General features: G+C 51.1%; 1 protein-coding gene across 2 annotated transcripts in view; it reads right to left on the reverse strand.

Moving 5' to 3' along the window:
• The window catches only part of LOC122736701 (septin-2), a 136,266-nt gene that overhangs the window by 89,350 nt on the left and 27,001 nt on the right, over window positions 1–19,915 (reverse strand). For both annotated transcript variants that reach the window (XM_043979086.1, XM_043979087.1), the window contains exons 4-7: window positions 17,058–17,144; window positions 15,635–15,758; window positions 7,022–7,156; window positions 6,483–6,600 (exon numbers count right to left, since the gene is read on the reverse strand). In XM_043979086.1, the coding sequence (XP_043835021.1) occupies window positions 6,483–6,600; window positions 7,022–7,156; window positions 15,635–15,758; window positions 17,058–17,144 (464 nt within the window). The remainder of the gene's footprint in view (window positions 1–6,482; window positions 6,601–7,021; window positions 7,157–15,634; window positions 15,759–17,057; window positions 17,145–19,915) is intronic.

The raw sequence follows: 19,915 nt of genomic DNA on the forward strand, positions 1-19,915 counted from the left end.
TATTCCCCAGGATTCCCCATTAGGAAAGCTACTCATGGATTGGGATGAGGGAAAACTTACAGTGAAATCAACCTTGACCAGAGAAAAGCTAATCAAACTGTGTTTTATGTGGCATAGCGTATTAGAGGAAGAATGGCTTGAACATAGGTCATTTACTCTCCAAACATTGAGGCATTTGCAAACAATCCTATGCCACTGGCCACCTAAACATTCACTTTATTGGAAAGTCTGGTTCAGAGCAAGCAGGGATTACAATACTGGGCATATGAGACAAGGAGGATCCAGGCCCCAGCTTGAATCTGAGCCTGTTTCTCAGGCTAGAACACCAAATGGCCCAGCTTCTATCTCCTCTCCTTCTATTTATTCTATAGACAATTCACCTCTAGAGGAGATGAGAAGCCTAAAATTCTTCCCCTTCAAGAGATCCTCACCCATGATCAAAAGGGTACTGTTGGGGCAGCTAGGTGGCGCAGTGGATAAAGCACCGGCCCTGGATTCAGGAGGACCTGAGTTCAAATCCGACCTCAGACACTTAACACTTACTAGCTGTGTGACCCTGGGCAAGTCGCTTAAGCCCAATTGCCTCACTAAATTTAAAAAAAAAAGGGGGGGGGGGTACTGTAGTAAAACTCAGACAATATACACCTTTTGGGCCCAAAGATTTGAGTTCATGGAAACAAACTATTCCTAAATTTGATGAGGATCCCACAGAAGTTATCAATCAGTTTAGAGCAATTTTCAGAGGATATCAGCCCATTTGGGGTGATGTTACTGATCTCATGGAAATGATATTATCCCCAGGGGAAAGAGCTGATATATGTGCTGCAGCAAACTCCTTAGAAACACCAGGAAAAGTTACTACTCAATGGCCTTTAGAAGACTCTAACTGGGACCCCAATATCCCTGAGCATTTTGATATGCTGCAGGAAGCAAGGGAAACTTTGTTGAAGGCAATGGATACTGTGCTAGTAAGACTGATAACTGGCAAAAAATTATAGATACAGGTCAGGAACCTAATGAAAGACCTAATAGATTCTATGACAGACTGTAAGAGTGCCAAACAATATACTAGATTAGACCCATTAGATTTTAGAGATGCCCATTTTATCTGTTCCCATTTTGTGCACCAGTCCTTGCCAGAAATATGGAAATATTTTGAAAGGCAATGTACAGGTTGGAATGTCCTGAGTACTGACAGAATTAAGGAAATAGCAACATTTATTTATGAAGGAAATGAGAGGGAAGAAAGGAACAGACAGAGCATTTTAGCTCCATTACAGGAAACCACGAGGCAGCAAGGTCAGTCAGTTGAGAATCGCTATCAACCCCCATATCACTCTCAACCCCCTAGATTTTGCTATTACTGCAATAGACGGGGGCACATAATGTGGTACTGTAGGACTATGCAAAGGGAACAGAAGCAAAACAGAAAGAGTTTCTCTCAGAGAAGTACAGAGAGGCAGAATCAAAACAGATATAGATCTTTTGGGGGAGGTACAGAGAGGCAGAGTCAAAACAGTTATAGACCTTTTCAGAGAGATATAGAGGGGCAGAATCAGAACAGTTAGAGGCCCTCTCAAAGGGATACAGATCAGAGAGATATAAAGGACTGATGGTGTAAGGGAGGGGAAAAGGACGGTGGAATCTGAAGACTTTACCTTTCTAGACCCTAAGATCTTTAGCCCTCATGTACTGGTCCATTCACCATCCCAGAATAGTGAACCCCATGTAGGGTTGGGGATACTTATTATGATTGTTTATTAGATACAGGAGCCTCAAGATCAGTCCTAGTGAGCAAACCTGATGCTGAATGTACATCTATTTGTTCTCTAAATGTAGTTGGAATCTCAGGGAAAACTCAGTTGCAAAATTAACCCCTCGCATGGTGTCTATGGGCCCATTAACAGTAAAACATTCATTTCTACTTATGCCTAACTCTCCTACAAATCTATTAGGTCGTGACCTCCTTTGTGAACTTAGAGCAACAATATCTTGTTTCCCAGATGGTGACATTTCCCTGGAATTGCCAGAGGACACTGTTCATTTGCTGCCAATTTTGATCTCAGACACTCAGGAAACAGTGAGGGATACATTTGAAACCCCTTCTGATATTCCTGAGTCCCTGTGGGCTTCCTCCTCTACTGATGTAGGTCTCCTTAAATCTGCTATGCCTATTCCCATTAAGCACCATCCATTCCACAATATCCCTTATCTAGAGAAGCCATTGAGAGAATTTATTCTATAATTGAGGCTTTGACAGACCAAGACATAACTGTCCCACGCCATCATTCCCCATGTAATACTCCCATTCTGCCAGTTAAGATGCCCAAACCTGGGCCAGATGGCAAACCTCTTTACTGATTTGTATAAGATCTGCGAGCAATTAACTCCTATGTTATACCTAGACATCCAGTAGTGCCCAACCCTGCTACTATCATTTCCTCAAGCCCATGTGAGGCAACATGCTTCACAGTGGTAGATCTCTGTTCTGCTTTCTTTTCGATACCAGTACATCAGGATTCCCAATACTTGTTTGCCTTCACCTGAAAGAATAGACAGTAGACTTGTACCAGACTCCCACAGGGGTTTGTTGATAGTCTCACACTATTCTCTCAAATTTTGCAGCAGGATTTAGCCTCTATTACCTTTTTTTTTTTTTTTTTTTTGGTGAGGCAATTGGGGTTAAGTGACTTGCCCAGGGCCACACAGCTAGTATGTGTCAAGTGTCTGAGGCCGGATTTGAACTCAGGACCTCCTAAATCCAGAGCCGGTGCTCTATCCACTGCACCACCTAGCTGCCCCCCTCCATTACTTTTAAAGGTTCCACTTTAGTCCAATATGTAGATGACTTACTCCTGGCTGCACCTAATGCTGAGATTTGCCAGGAAGACTGCCGCTACCTGTTATTAGAGTTGCACAAGCAAGGCCATAAGGCCTAAGTCTAAAGTACAATGGTATCTACCTCAGGTGGAATATTTGAGTTTTGTTTTGGCTGCTGGCACTCGATCCATCTCTACTAAGTGTGTCCAGACTATTCAACAACTCTCTGCTCCCTCTACTAAGAAGCAGCTAAGGGCCATTCTGGGAGCAGCTGGATATTGCAGACATTGGATACCCTCTTTTGGTGAAATTACTAAGCCTCTTACATCTCTAAACAAAAATTCTGTCCCAGAACCTTTACAGATGGATTCCCAGCATCTTTCAGCTATATCAGAATTAAAATGGGCCTTGTTATCAGCACCTGCACTAGGACTCCCAGAATACAGGAAATCTTTTATTCTTTTTGTACATGAACTGAGAGGAATAGCTTCTGGGGTCCTGACTCAAAAATTAGGACCTGTCCAGTACCCAATAGCTTATTATTCTACTCAACTTGATTCTGTAGCTGCTGGAGTGCCACCTTGCCTTTGGGCCGTGGCAGCTACTGCTCTTTTGGTAGAAAAAGCCTCTGATCTGGTCTTAGGTAACCCTCTAATCATGCAGTTCCCTCATGAAATTGAGGCTCTCTTACTACATCATAGGACACAGGCTTTTTCAGATCAAAGGCTCACTAGATATGAAGTAACCCTGCTAGGAAATGAGAGAATCACTTTAAAGTGTTGCACAGTCCTTAACCCAGCAACACTGCTCCCCTCAGGGGAGCCTTTGCATGACTGCACCTCCCTAGTTGACATAGCTGAGAACCTCCTGATGATCTTATTGACACACCCTCAGAGAACCCTGATTTTATTTTCTATACTGACTGATCCTCTTTTATACATGAGGGAACCTGCTATACAGGTGATACTGTCTGAGCAGCTTCTCTGCCTTCACATCTTAGTGCACAGGCTGCTGAACTTGTGGCTCTCACACAAGCCTGTTCTCTAGCCAGAGGAAAAAGTGCTACTATTTACACTGATTCCAGATACACATTCAGTGTCTGCCATGCTATAGGAATGTTATAGCTGCAGAGAAGATTTTTAACCTCTGCTGGCAAAACTCTTGCTAATGAAGAATTTATTAAATATCTCCTATCTGCCTTAAAACTCCCATCTGCTCTAGTTATTGTTCATCATCCTGCTCATATGGGAAAAAGTGACCCTGTTTCAAAAGGAAACAAACTGGCTAACACTGCTGCTAAGCTTGCTGCTTTGGAAGCCCCTGAACATGTATTTAGCTTTTGTTCTTCTGATCATGTCTGTATTTCACTTACTTATGATAAGTCTAAAATAGAGAAGTGGAAAAAGAAATTCAAGGCTAAAGAAGTCATTGGGGTCTGGGTGACTTCGGAGGGAAAGACATTTCTCCCCCAGAGCTTCTACCATCAGATATGCCTATCTATTCACAGAAAAGACTATTTTGGCACACAAGGAATTGGGGACTCAGTAAAAAGGGTTTGGATTGCCCCTGGAGTTACTAATGTGGCCTCTAGGGTTTATGCCTCTTGTCCTGTCTGTCAGACTTATAATCAACATGCCTTCCAGGCTAAAGTTTATGGAGGGCATCCTTTATCATATATACCTTTTGAGCATCTACAAATTGATTATATCACAATGCCTAAGGCAGGACGATATAAGTTTTGTCTTTGTTATAGTTGATCAACTCACTTAGTGGGTAGAAGCTTTTCCATGTCCCCAAGCCATGTCTATATTTGTTGCCAAAATTCTCCTCAAAGAAATAGAGTCCCTCGCCTTGGCCCACCTGCCTGCATTGATTCTGACAAAGGCACACACTTTACTGATTCCGTTCTATCCCAAATTTACTCCAAAGTTCCATACACCCTACCACCCACAAAGCTCAGGCCAGGTGAAACATATGAATAAAGAGCTTAAGAGCATGACTGGCAAACTGTGTGCTGAAACTCCTTTGAAGCGGCCTGATGTTCTACCTTTGGCATTGTTCTATCGGCACAGCAGGCCAAGAGAACTACACATAACACCTTATGAGATGCTTTCTAGCCATCCTCCTATCCAAGCAAAACCTTTTCCCTAGTATATCCATCACTGGCGGGGGGAGATACCTCTGTTGCTTCCTGTAGACAGGATTTACAAGCCAGGCTACGTGATCTCCATGAGGCAGGAGCAGCAGTACAGGCTGGGCCCTTGGGCTTCTCCTTACATGATTTGAGACCAGGAGACAGTGTACGTATTAAAAATTCTCAGCAGACTACTGGAACTCAGCCAGCTTGGGAAGGTCCTTTCCAGGTATTGCTAACAACTCCGACTGCCATCCAAATCAGAGAGAAGGACTCGTGGATCCATTGCTCCCACGTAAAACCAGTCCCAGCACATGTAGACCATTGAATCTCATTGTCTCTTATTCTTCCATGTGTATTTTGTTCTATTCATCTATCTCTCCATTTTTGAACCAATGCAAAATGGTTTTGATTTCATAATACAATATTAATTCTAGAAGTATTGTTCTCCCATATTCTAAATTGTTTGTTTTTTCAACTGATTATTTGATCAAATTCTATAATGTTTTCCCCTGGAAAACTGGTTGCCATGGCAAGCGTAAATTAATTCTAGAAGTATTATTTTTGCTAAGCCAAAAAAGAAAGAAAGAAAGAAACTGGGGCTGAGAATAGTCAAATGTTAAAAGGTAAAAGTCAAATGACTGGCCCAAGGTCACAAAGCCAGAAAGGGCCTCTGAGGCAGGACTGGAACTCAGGTTTTCCTGACACCGAGTCCAGGGCTTCATCTACTATTATGCCTAGTGACCTAATTATGCCATAAAGAAGGACTGATGTGAACAGGAAGGAAGGCAATTGTAATGGATTGCTTCCTATAAAAATTCTTGTAAATAAGAACACTCAGACATTGTTACTATACTATCTTCTATTTCTGTCATAAATTAGGGTTCTTTATCCCTAGCTTCTCCATGAGGTAGTCAGCAATGTATTATCATGTCCAATTGATACAGAAGGAAACTCGGCTAAGACATGTGTGACACAGCAACTAAGTGTCAGAGAAATAGGTGCCCTTCCTTGCTGTGACATTGGCTCACACACAGGCAGGTGCAGGAAGCCCTCCCTCCCCACGTCTGCCTGTCAGATCCTTATTGGATCCTTAAAACCCATCCCCGGGGCCACCTCCAGCACACGTTCCTACAAAGTCCAAATGAGGTTTCTTCTAGAAACTGATGGAGTTCTCCATCCAGAGCCTGAGAAGAATCATTCCAAATGTGAAGACTTTCCATCAAAGTGTCCACTTCTATGTTCTCAATGGCAAAGGAGACGCTAACATGTCAACCTGATGGTAATTCTTTAAAAGGACAATGAATTCCTCCATCTGAGCTGTAGCTGAAAATGAGCTAGGTCAGCCTCATGGTTGGCCTCATCACAAGACGCTCCCCAGGAGCCATCCTGCACGGGGTTTTTAAAATCTCCCTTTAAATAAACAAAGGGCACCCCACCCCCTTCCCACTCGCTATGCTTCCAGCCCTTGGGCTGGAGGGAGGCACCGGCTTCTCATACACACCCACTTCCCAAACACTGCACTTACCCTGTGCTTCAGCCTCTCTCGCTCCTTCAGCGTAAGGGTGTCTGCCTTGGCGATCACTGGCACGATGTTCACTTTGCTGTGAAGTGCTCTCATGAACTCCACGTCCAAGGGCTTCAACCTGGAAGGAAACTGATGTCAACGACTTGAGTGACGCCCACGTCTCTGAAAACTCTAGCAGAGTCCAGAGCAGAGAGGGTCGTTCTCTAGGTCTCCATGAAGCATAAAAATGCACATGGTGGTCAATAACCATTCATTCAGCTAGTTAAGTCACAGCTGAATGGACCCGGGGAGGAACTCCACATTTCCCATCAATCTTCATCCTTTCCAGCAATAGCTCAACACCGACTCTAGAGTACAATTAAATTGCTACAAGAATGCTGACCAACCCAAGGCAGCACTGATGCCAAAGACACTCTCTGAGAGCCCAGGAACGACCTAGGCTCCCAACAGAAGGACTCTACCTCCGCACTAATTTGGGGGCAGCTGGAACATAAGTCCAGGAATGGCCCCTGACCAAAGTCTCTGCGGCCCTTACTTACCCATGACCAAAAGGGGAGATGAAATAAAAGCAGCAGTGGACACGGTTGTCCACAATGTGGCGCCTGTTCAGCCCGCTCTCGTCGTGAAGGTACCGTTCAAACTGATTATCGATGTAGCGGATGATGGTTTTGAAGCTGTGGTGCAAGAAGGAAAAGAGTTTATAAGGACCTGTCTGAACAGCAGCTCAGGAGGAACACGCTGGCGTGACTCAGAACGAGTCCCCCATAGGGACTCGAACGCTCAGGGTCATCACCTCTGTAAAGTGGGGCAATGATACTGGGGAGCAAAGGAAAAAAATATTGGGGGAAAGGAGAAGCCTCAAAACCACCAAGCTCACATTAAATTCCATTTGCTGATTCTGCAGGAGAGACAACACAGCTTCACCGAATCAGGCCCAGTGTGAAAAACCCTTCCTCCACCACTGCCTGCTCCTGGGCCAGCCCATTGGGGGAGAGCACTGTGCTCCATTGGGAACAACTGGGCACTTGTTTCCACAGGGAGAGAGAGCAGCCTCTCGCTGAGATGATCAACAGGGGTGGAAAGAGGCAAAGAGGACCAGGCTCTGACAAAGGACAGGTCCAATATCCTCTCAATCAACAGCCAGTGTGCCATGAGCCAGCCCTCTGGGAAGCTGGTGCGGAGGCTGTAGCCAAGTCACACATAAAGCACACAAGCTGTGAAAACAGGGCTGGACTCAGAGCCCCAGCCCAGCACTTACTACCCTGACCACAGGCAAGGCGCCGAGGAACGGTCATCCCCATCCCAGCGGCTCCCATTTCAAAGCCTACAAAATGCCCTCCTCACAGAAGCTCTGCCAGGGACGGTATACAGACATCACTGCACCTTTCTTATACGTGGGGAACCTGAGGCTAAGAAGTGGAGTGGCTGGCTCAGAGTCACACCTGTCCCTCTCAACGCCTCCATTTCCTCATCTCTAAAAGGGGGATGACACGTGCACTCGCTATCTAATCAGCATTGATTAGGCGCCTCTCCTCCCTGCGGAGAATGGGGCTGTGCAGTAGAAAAGGTCCTAAGTTCAGCATGAAGCTGTACCATCCTCCAAGAGCTGACCACTGAGTTCAGGACAATGCTGCGGGGCTGCTGGGTGAGCCCTGAAGCCCTAGTGAGGGTCATCCCAGCAAAAGCACATCTTCCAGGCTTACAAGGCTCTTCATCGACATTGCTTCATTTGACATTAAACACTGACTGCTCTGTGGTTGTTTAGTCTGTTTTACTATTGACAAAAATGGCGAAGAGATGGGAAGGTGGTGCACCCGATGGAAACAATAAGAAGCTTGTCTGGTAGCAGGCGTGTCTGGGACAGACAGCACAGATGGATGCTGCTTTTCCACACTCCCATTTTCCAGATTCCATCAGCCAGAGACACAGGAAGCAGTAAATGGCAACAGTCACAGGCTACAAAGCCCTCGATTCACAACCCAGTGCCTGGCCAAAGGGGAGAAAGGTGATAGTGGTGGTGGTGGTGGGGGGTGTCACTTGAAAGGGAAGAGGGCCCTATGCAGACAAGGGAGGGAGTGGGCACAGGGCCCCTTCAGATTGCTGAGGGCACAGTTCAAGGAGGATGTACAAAAGCTCTGAGCCCCCATCTTCCCTGCCCAGCTGACCCACCACCTCAGCCCCAGAACCTGACCGCAGGCCTCCAAAGCAAAAGGCCTCCCTGCCTAACGGGTTCCAGATTCTGGCTCCAAATTATTCAGAGAAACCCAATAAATCAGAAACTGCCCATCTGGTAGGAGAGCCGGAAGTCCTAGGTTTGAATCTTACCTGGAGGGAATTAGCTCACAAGTGTGGGCCTCCATTTCCCCATCTGTTAAAAACGAGGAGGTTGGAAGAGATGATCACCAAGGTCTCTTTCCCATTCTAAATTCTAAAACCCCAAACTAGTATTTTTTGTGGGGCAATAAGGGTTAAGTGACTTGCCCAGGGTCACAAAGCTAGTAAGTGTCAAGTGTCTGAGGCTGGATTTGAACTCTAGTCCTCCTGAATCCAGGGCCAGTGCTTTATCCACTGCACCACCTAGCTGCCCCCCCCCCCGCCCCAGTATTTTTACCAATGAGACCTCAGGGAAGCACTCAGCCTATGAGATGGCTAGCCAGCTTCTCACCATGCAGACAAGCACCCTCTGAGACCAGTGGAGGCTCTGTGTCTACTAGTGTCCAAGGAACAGAGGAGAGCCACCCATCACAGGGTCATAAGCATGAGAGGAGCCTGGCCACTGTCAAAGAGGCCCAGACCGGAGTCTCAGCCCAACCATCCAATGGCCCTAGGACCCTGAGCAGTCACTTCCCCGGGAGCCTCGGCTCCCTCAGCTCTAAGATGAGAGACTGGCACTGTGAGAAGTGAGAAATAGGAAGGATCAAAAACACATACGGGCTGATGCTGCCCAATGACAGCCAGACTACAGGCAGTCCCCATGAGACCTCAGACTGAAGCTGCCCCTGGGCACCTCATGCTCTGGGAAAGAGGGGATAGACCCAAGGTCAAAAAAGGGCACAGCTTCAAGCAGAGTCGAGCGAGCGAGTGAGCGAGCGAGCAGGGCTGCTGGGCTATGTTATCCCTCCTAGTTACACGGAGGGCAGGCAGGGATAGAGACATAGAGAGAGCCTGGAGGAAGCACTTTTCAAATGCTCAGAAAAGAGCAGGCGGTTCAAGCAGGGAAGTGGTGTTACTTCTGGGTTCCTTCTAACTCCAGGGTTTCCCAAACAATCCTCATTTGATCATTCCCTGGACATTGAAATGGGCATCTTTGTCAGGTCCAGGATAAAAAAAGCTCTTCCCAAAATACAATAAAATGCAGGGCTGAGCCCGAGGGTTTCCAAGATCCTTGATAGCGCTGACATTCTGGCCATGTGACCCTCTCTCAGACATCAGTAAAACTGGGCCCAGGACAGCACCTACACCCCAGGGCTGGCAGCTCCGTGTCCTCAGGCCCTTCCCAGCCCAGACAGTTCCTGTTTTCAGATCTCCTCCTGCTCTGAAATTCTGTGTGTTGAGGCCTCCCCAGCTCCAACAGCCTGTAAAATGCCTGGATTGGGATTATTCTCCTGAGGCCCGCCGGCTGGCCTTTCCAAAGGTGCATGAGAGGACCACACGGGCGCCCCCCTCATCTATGCCGTTCTGAACGCTCTCAGGAAGCTGGCGGGGTGAAAAGCAGACAACTCCTTTGACTATCCATGTGCTCACTTTCACAGAGGCCCCTCCACGGCCCATCAGGAGGGCAAAGTTCTAGCTAGCGCTGCCCAAGTGGGAAGGTGTCCAGTCCCAGGCTCAGTCCAGCCAAGGACAAGAGGGTCAGCTCCAGGATGGCCACAGGGCAGTGACTCTAGCGGCCAGAGGCCATGTCTTCACCACCAGAAATCTCGGCTCCTTGAAGCACCTTCATGGCCATCCCTCCAGACTCATCTTAGAGGAGCCTGAAGCCCAGATGGGAGGGGAAGCCCAAACAATGAGGGAGAATATTCCTGGCCTAGCCTCAGGGTCCACGTCCTGTCCCAGCCTGGCCCAAACCATGCATGGTGCCGCCCGACTTCCAGGAAACACCTGCCTTGACATCACTCTCTATCCACGCTGGGGGAGTGTGATTGTGTGTGTGTGTGGGGGGGGGGGGAGCATGTGCTGCACTTGTGTTCCAGAATCATCCAGGGCAGATGTTCCAGCTCGGCGGCTGAGGGGAGCCAGCGAGATAAAACAACCTCCAGTACTGGAAAAATGCTCCCCCTGACAACGGAGGTCAGGGGCCTCTTAAAGCTAAGAGTGAGAGCCCAGAGGGGCAGTGACACTGACAAGGCCACATCCTCTGGCCCCTGTACTCCTGGCCTCATGCCACCCCCGCCTCCACAACCCACTCAGCTGTCACCAATGCTCCACCCACAGTGACGACGCAGAGCAGGCTGCTCTTTGCCCAGAGACTTCTAGTGAAGATAAACCCACCAAGCCCCTAAGAGGCAGCCCATTCCTTTCTGAGGCAGCTCTTTAAGGGCATGTTTCCTCAGTGAAGGCTCAATGAGGTCCCTGAGGTGGATGCTCCCTCCAGTAGGGCAGATAGCCACCCATTCCCAGATGTCACTCTGTGCAACTGGTCTCCCTGTGGGTCCTCACGGACAGTATGTCTCCTGGCCCAGCACCTTTCACTGGCCAATGCTCTCTCCTCACTCTGCCCCCGGGGCTTCCTGAATTTCCCTGGAGGCTCAGTTCAGACCTCACCTTCCTTCCTAGACCTCCCATGCTAGTGCCTTCCCCAACATCACTGCACAGTTCTGCTGCATCTACCTTGTACATACAAGGTCTGCATGACCTTGGCTATTAGAATGTGAACTACACAAGGGCCTTGGTACGGTGCCTGGCATACAGCAGGCACTTAATCGATGCTCGCTGACTGGCCAAAAAAAGAAGAATGCTGGCTCTTTTGGCATTGCTGCTTCTGAAAAAGATGATTCCCAGAAAGCTCGACGCTGGACCTTGCCTGTCCCTTCCCCAGGCCAACCCTTCACCCGTCACCCTGGCTCCGTCCCCCTCCCTGGGCAGGAAAGAGCACAGTTTGCTGCAGTGGCCCTTGGATGACCCACAGAGCAGAAGAAGGGGCAGCCACGGGCCAAGCAAGAGCAATAACAGGAGCTGGTGATGAGAGACGGCCTGACCATGTTACCTCATCCTTGCCACAACCTTGGGAGGGAGATGCTATTATCATCCCTATCTTACAGAGGAAGGAACTGAGGCATGCAGAGCTCAGATGACTTGCCTGGGGTCCCACAGCTGCTAAATGACAGAGGCAGGATTTGAACTCAGGCCTTCCTTAGTCTGGGCCCAGCCTTCTGCGCACAGTGGCGCCCCCTGGAGGCTGAGGTTCTTCATCGCCAGTTAAAACAGAGCACCTGTAGGTTTACCAGGCACTCTAAAAACATTCTCCAGCCTTGGCTCCTTCTTCTGTCAAATGGGGATAACATGATCTGCCCGGTCCCCTTGGAAGATCCCACGAGATCATGATGACAAAAGTGCTTTAAAAAGCATCACGTAGGGCAGTTAGGTGGCGCAGTGGATAAAGCACCGGCCCTGGATTCAGTAGTACCTGAGTTCAAATCCGGCCTCAGACACTTAACACTTACTAGCTGTGTGACCCTGGACAAGTCACTTAACCCCAAGTGCCTCACCAAAAAAAAAAAAAAAGCATCACGTTCTACCAACATGAGGCCCCAGGGGCCGCACGTGGGCTGGGGCACCCAGGGACTCTCTAAAATCAGGAGGTTGAACCAGATGATCACTAATGAGCAGGCAGGTGTTCTCCCTCACAGTGCCTCCCCTATTGCTGTGTCTCCTCTGGGCGTGGCACAGGACCTGCCCCTCCCTGTCCTTACCACACATTTGTGGCCTGGGAGCTGCCTCCTTCCAGGATGGAGGTGACCTGGCCTCTCCAAGGTCTGGAACGGATGTAAGGAGGAGCCCAGGAAAACTTCAGTCCCCATGGGCTGTACGCTTCCAGACTTCCCATCATGCCCTGGGACACCCCCCTGGGCCCCTCTTCATTTCCTACCATTCTTTCACCCTTCCCCCACAGCAGGGCCCCCACCCCATGTACACCCCTTTTTGTGTTTTGTTTTGCAATGAGGCAATGAGGGTTAAGTGACTTGCCCGAGGTCACACAGCTAGTAAGTATCAAGTGTCTGAGGTCAAATTTGAACTCAGGTCCTCCTGAATCCAGGACCGGTGCTCTATACACTGCGCCACCTAGCTGCCCCTGTACACCCCTTTTATGGAGGGGAAGACCCTGAGGTCAAGGACTGTCTTACTCACTGCCTGTATTTGCTTTCCCACTGCTTAGCTCATAGCCCAGCACAGAGTTGGTCCTCAATAAATGCCCACTGACTGACCACTATCCAAGGCCCAGCCTGGGGGGGGGGGCAACTTTCAGCCAGAGAGAGACACCAATGAATGCCCAGGGGCAGGGAGGAGGGGGCTGCTACTAGTGCTGGTGAAGGGAAGAGCCCTTACTGCAGGAACACAGAGCGATACTCCAAGGACAACTCTCCTCCCCCAGAGGCCCAGAGAACCCCCGGACAGACTCGCTGAGCAGAGGGCTGGCCAGGAGAGCTGTGGCCAGAACTGCCCCTTAGAGAAGGCGGGAGAGAGGAAAACAAGGATGACTTTGTCTCAGTCTGTGCCAGGAGCGGCTGGTGAGGGGACATGGGAGAGGAGCGAGAATTCAATGGCAGATACACTTTGAAGAATTAAACTTGACAAAAAATACACACAGTCGGACCCCCAATGATCACAGCAACCGGTCTCCAAGTAGAAGGCTCCGGACACAAGCCAAACACAGGAGACACCCCATGCAGTCCCCACAATGACCCCTCCCATTTGATGGTGCTTAGAGGCTTACAAAACAGTACCCTCACGACCTCCCTCTAAGTTGGTGGCTCCGTGGTTATTAGCCCATTTTACAGATGTGCAAACCAAGGGCCACAAAATGCCAGCACCAAGGTTTGAATCCAGGTCAGCTGGACTAGGAGCCCAGCACACTTTCTCCTCACCCACAATGCCTTTCAAAAAGCTGGTGAGAAACAGGGGGAGCATTTCCTGGGGTAAGGGACTACTGTGATTCTGCATTTTCAGGCCCTGCTCAGCATGTGAGGAGACACAGAACAAAAAAGATGCAGGAAGGGCGAGCACACTCCAAGGGACGCTCCAAAGCCAGAAGTCTCATTCACGATGGCAGGACTGTCCTTCCCCTTGACCCTCCCCACATTCTCCCCCCCAAGCACCATCTCCCAGCAGCAGAGGAAGCTGAAGAGATAAACAGGGAGGCAGAGAGGTCACAGGCCCGAGGCCCACCCACCCCTTGGACACACTCCCAATGCTGACACTGCAGAGTGAGGCCGACCGCCAGCCTTCAGCAGCCCGGATCAGCACGCGAGGTGTCTGCCCATCCATGTGGGCGCTGCTCTGTCGACAGTGACTGTCCCTCAGAAACAAAAATGAGAGCAGCCTCTCGTCAGAAAACCTTCAGGGAATTATCTGGCTCGACTGCAGTTATCCAGAGAGGGAATCAGGAGACTTCAGCAAGCTGGCTACAGAGATGGGTACCAGGTGAGCAGGGGGCTCAGGAAGAGAATCCCACCCAGCAGGTCTGTCCCACACCCTCCCTCCCCAAACTCAAGGCTCTCTGATGCCATCACTCCCTGAGGGGCCTGGGGGATCGCCCCACAGTGAGAAAGCCCTGCTTCCCAAGCCTGTCTTCCTGAGAGTGCCCCGAGGGCTGGGCGCCAATCCTTCCTAGCCGGGCGGCCCTCAGTGCCTCCTCTGTAAAACGGGCACAGCACCGATCCTGTGTTTTCAGAGCCAGAAGGCTGGAGAAGCATCAGTCGTCATTCCTTCCAAACCCTGCAGGCTCCAGAGCTTCCCTCCTTGACTCCTGTCGCCCTCCCAGGCCCCCCTGACAGGGCCATCCTATGGCCAAGCAGGTCCATTTCTATCCCCACCCCACCCCCTTGCACCCTTGCCCTTCTCTCCACTCCCACAGACCTTCTCCTTTCCCCAATTATGGCAGGGGCCTCATCATTGGTCATTGGTCACCCTGTCTGAGCCACCGCCCACCCAGCAGCCACAGTGCTGATCCCCTGCTCAACAAACTCAAGTTTACCAAGTTTTGCATCTCTAGGTAATTCTCTGGAATCAACTATTAATTCCTGTGTCTGGCCCCTCAGTGGAACAATGGATAGAGCAGGCCTGGAGTCAGAAAGACCTGAGTTCAAATCCTGCCTCAGACACTTTGTGTGACTGTGGGCAAGTCACTTCACTCGGTCTGTCTCACCTCCCTCCCAACGTGGTTGTGAGGATCAAATGAGATCACATGTGGACAGTGCCCGGTACACAAGAGGAGGAAGAGGAGGAGGAGGATTAAACGCTGGCTGACCCCATGACGGGAAGGCTCCCTCTCTTCAGATCATCCGCCTTACCGGAGTTCAAGTGCCCAGTTTCTCAGGGGGCTTTGGGCAGCCCCTCAGGCTTCTCCTGCCCCCCTGGCCACAGCTGCCCTGGACCCAATTTAGATGCATTTGGTGAAGAACCATCTATGTGTATGCATACCGCCTGCCCCAGGGAAGGTAAGCTCCTTGAGGCCAGGGGCTGGTTCATGGTGGTCTCTGTCTCCCCAGTCCTGAGCCTCCATACAGTAAGCACTTAATAAATGCCTATGTTAGCTTCTCTGACAGGCTGAGCTAACAAAGTCCCCAGTGCTGCTGCTCCCAAGTGCTGCAGGAGCCTCTAGGAGGCCCAACCTCAGGCCTCCTGCCCCTTCTCTGCCTCCCCTCTCGTGTTCCTCAGAGTGACACATGGCTGTGGCGCCCCCAAGAAGGCACAGAATTTTTGTCTGTCTTTGTACCCCAGCACCTGGCACACACTAAGTGCTTAACAGATGCCCGCTGACAGCCTGGCTGTGGGCACCCAAGCTTCTGCCCCGCACGGCCTCTGCCCTATGCTTCTCCCAGGCACTGAGCTGGCTGGCACAACCTTCACCCAGGGAGAGAATCTCCTTGCCAGGACTTCCCTAAAGTTGTGACATCACAGCTCTGGGCCCCACCCAGGCCAATGAAACGTACCAATCTTGACTGTTAATGGCATCTCCATAGCCTGGGGTATCGACCACAGTCAGCCGGAGCTTCACTCCTCGCTCCTCAATTTCCACCGTTGAAGCTTCAATCTCAACCGTTCTCTCAATTTTCTCTGGGATAAAAATGGACAGTTCACATGTTAGATACCCAGCTATAACCCAGGGCTTCTCTCTAACAGCCTGCCCCCCAGGCTCCTGCAAAGTCCCCCAGAGCCCCACCACGTGTGGGCCCCACTCCCCAGAGCCCCAGCGGCCAAAAGCCGCTCTGCTGGCCGCCAGCCATCCAGAGACGACCCTGAGAGGGGGTCTAGTCCTCCAAGGACAGATGTCAAGCCCATCACTGGGCTGGAGCCCACCAGGCTTTGCAGTGGGACCTCTGACTGAGCAGCCAGAGCCACTGGAAGCTGAAGACCTCCCCCCCCCCCAAGTAAAAATAATGATAATGTAACAAGAGGTGATAAATCAGGGGAGCAGTGGAGATGGCCAACCAGTCCTCCTCCGAGCTGCTCCAGGAGGCCCCTGGGATCTGGAGCCTTTGGCCCACCCAGATACACCACAGCCTTGGCCGATCACGGCCTCCAGAGGACGGGGCACTCAATACACACCAGCTCCCCCAAGAGCAGAGGGCATGGGGGCAGTGGGGTGGGGCAGTGGGTAGAGCACCAGCCCTGGAGTCAGGAGAAGCTGAGCTCAGACACTTCCTAGTCAGGTGACCTTGGCCAAGTCACTTAACCCTGATTACCTCCCCAAAAAGAGAGAGCAGAGGGGGCAGCGAAGTGGCACAGTGGATAGAGCACCGGCCCTGGAATCAGGAGGACCTGAGTTCAAATCTGGCCTCAGACACTTAACACTTACTAGCTGTGTGACCCTGGGCAAGTCACTTAACCCCAACTGCCTCACCCAAAAAAAAAAAAAAAGGGAGAGAGAGAGAGCAGAGGACATGCCCATGGGGCTACAGGACATGGAATAAGGACCTGGATAACACAAGGGAAGGGCTGCCTTCAGCCCTGCACATTCCTGAGGAGGCCCCTCCTATATCTGTCCTACCACCCTGAGGGGGACCAGGTCTCTGCCAGGAGCCTCCCTGCCTGAGGTTTGGGCTGTCTCCCAGAATCAAATTCCCCAACATGCACACACACTCACACACATTCATGTTCGTTTTTTCTCTCTCATGGGTGCATGCGTGCACACACACACACACACAGACACACACACACAGAGCCCCCACCACAGCTTGACTGCCCCTTGCTTCTCCTCCCAGAGGCCCCTGAAGGACAAGGTCAGGCAAGGACCTTGGGCTGACAATGGGCCAATCCAGTGGGCCACTGGGCAGGGCTCAGGCCCATTCTACTCTCCGAAGACTTCATGCCCACTGGCTTGAATCAGCAAACGCATGCCTGTGTCCCACATACCTGCAGCTCCAGGAATGTATCGTTCTGGATAGAGATCAGTCAAAAACAGGCTGTTAATCAAGGTGGATTTTCCTAAGCCCGATTCACCTGGAAGTAAAACCGGTGATTCAGTGTGTGGCTCCATATACCCCGGCACCCACCCCTAAAGCTCCAGGCAGGGAATGCAGATGTCCGCCCCCCCCCCTCTCCCCGCCCAGTCCTGCCCAGGACGACTGCTGCAGTCCTCAGGGGGAGAGATGGAAGGGCCTACCTGGGGTCTACATTTGACCATTAAACCAAAGGTCTGCTCTGACCTGCCCCTGTGGCACCCTCCAAAGGCCTGAACGGGCAGTCTGGCCTTGTGTGCCCTGGCTGCTTATTCAGCAGCCTGGGACGTGGGGGCTCCTGTTGTTCCAGCACAATCAGAAGCCCCATCGCTCACGTGCACCTTCACTGTGGGCTTTGAAGTCTCCCCTGGCCCCAGCAGGAAATCAAACCTAAGCTTTAATTCCTTTTTATAAACCATCTTAAACAAAACTGGCAACACTACTTCCTCTGATTCAGGGCAAGGTACAAAGAGATTACGGCTGGGAGGGGCTGGGAGGGGCCCCTGAGTAGGCCACCTGCCCCTGCCAGGGCCCTGTGGGACCCCACAGAGCAGCCTTTGGATTCTCAGCCCAGGACCCCCATGTCCCACCCTCTCCCCTCAACGAGGTTGTAGGTGGTTTATTTTCTCAAGCAAACAGAGCTGAATGCTGAGGCCCACAGGCATGTTATTCTCCTCAGCCTGGGGCTGAACTCAACCCTTAATCCTGATGGAGGAGCCTGGGCCTGAACTATGTCTGGAATCTGCCTGCCCTCGGAGCCCAGGCAGGACACAGAGGGGAAAAACATTCTGCTCCTCTCCGAGCCACACCTCACTTCTTAAAAAACTCAAACCCAAGACAGCCTCATTGATGCCCGATCTTGTTTGGCAGAAGAGGTGAGAAGCGATTTCTGACACTGTCTACAAAGCGAATCCTCCCCAACAGACAGACTGGACAAGCAGCCGCTCCCTGGGGAGCGTCAGAAGCCGGCCCCAAAGGAGAACCCTTACATCTGGAACATCCTGAAGTGGAGCAGCAGACCCCACCTTCAGAGCTCCCAGCTGGGGGTGTGGTGAAGAGCCCCCCCATCAGAGGTCTCTGCAAGGCCAAAAGACCAGGCACTCCCTGAGGCCAGAACCAGGCCTTAGCATAGGACCTCACACACAGCAGGTGCTTAAGGTTTGCCATGACACGGCCATCCGTCTATCTGCTGGGCCTTCCCAGGTGAGGGAGGAATGCCCTCAGATGAGAAGGATCACAAACCCTGGCATACCGGACCCATCTCACACAGCATCACCTTCCCAATTCCCTCTGGGATATACTCTCATACACTACAGGACCCGATCTGAGCAGCCAGGTGGCCCAGTGGGTAGGGCACTGGACCAGGAGTCAGGAAAACTGAGTTCTAATCCAGCCTCAGACACTTACTAGCTGTGACCCTGGGCAAGTCACTTCACCCTGTTTGCCTCAGCTTCCTCATTTGTACAATGGGAACGATGATAACAGCTCCCTCCCAAGTTCATGGTGAGAATCAACAAAGTAGTATTTTTTTTTCAATTTTTTTTTTTTAGTGAGGCAATTGGGGTTAAGTGACTTGCCCAGGGTCACACAGCTACTAAGTGTTAAGTGTCTGAGGCCGGATTTGAACTCAGGTACTCCTGACTCCAGGGCTGGTGCTTTATCCACTGTGCCATCTAGCTGCCCCCAAACAAAGTAGTATTAAAGCAATGTATGAATGCTGGGGGTTTGGGGGCGCTCTACAAAAGGCCACATGGCCTGTCTGAAAGCAGAGGAGGAGCCCAGGGTCAGGTACAAACTACAGCCCGGCGGGACGAGAAGGGAGGAGCCTGGACAGCCACAGCCGGGCTGTTACAAGTGTCTCAAGAGGTCTCTCTGTCTGCCTCCGCTCACAAAGATACATCAGCAGTGAAGGCCAAACCTCCCTGGCTAAAATCCAGGTGGGACACAGCAGATTCCCTCCCGTTCCTCTCTGAGGCACACATCCAGGGAGCCCCTTCCCCCAGCATGCCTTGCTGATGATGCCCCAGAGCTGAGCTTCTTCCCCTGGCCTGGGCCCAGTGATCTGCATCAGAAACGGCTCCAGGAGGGAAGAGGCGGCTGTGACAAAAGGGACCCCCAGAACATAAGTGGTCGGGGCCAGAGACAAGGGGCACAGGCAGCGTCCGAAGCACAGGCCAACAGCGTGGGGAGGTCAGAGTCCAAAAGGCAAATCGGGCCCATGGAGGGGGCTGGGGAAATCAGGGGGATCAAGTCAAGCCAGAGTTTCAGAAAACAAAGGTCTGAAGGGGTTTGAATCCAGACAAGAGCTAGATTTCCGACTTGATTCATTCCAAAGGGTCAATCAGCTAACATCCTTTGGGGCGGGAATGACCCCAGTGCTGCCAGACTCTCTGGAAGTCCTTTAACCGCGGACAGCGCCCTGCCAGATGGTCACAGTGACCAGAAGTCTCACTTGGGCAGTTTTACAAGCCTCGAGACTCTGTCCTGACCTCCTTTGGGCTTTTCCTCTGACTTGGTACAAAGAGCCACTACAAGGGAGATGAAGAGCCCTGTTGGCGGTACCGAGAACACGGGGCCTCCTATGACTCTGGACAAGCCTCTGGGCTGTCCCGGGTCGCTCGGACCTCTCGGCTCCCTTCTGGGTCCTCGAGGAGCTACAACCGACTGAAGGCTACGCCGCTGCATCCTGCTGCTGACACCAAGCAGAGAGACCAGACACGGCCCACCCGGCTCCACCAGAGTCCAGACCAGAACTCCTCAGCCCCCAAGGGG

Source organism: Dromiciops gliroides, chromosome 1 (assembly GCF_019393635.1).
Source record: "Dromiciops gliroides isolate mDroGli1 chromosome 1, mDroGli1.pri, whole genome shotgun sequence".
NCBI classification, from domain to species: Eukaryota; Metazoa; Chordata; class Mammalia; order Microbiotheria; family Microbiotheriidae; genus Dromiciops; species Dromiciops gliroides.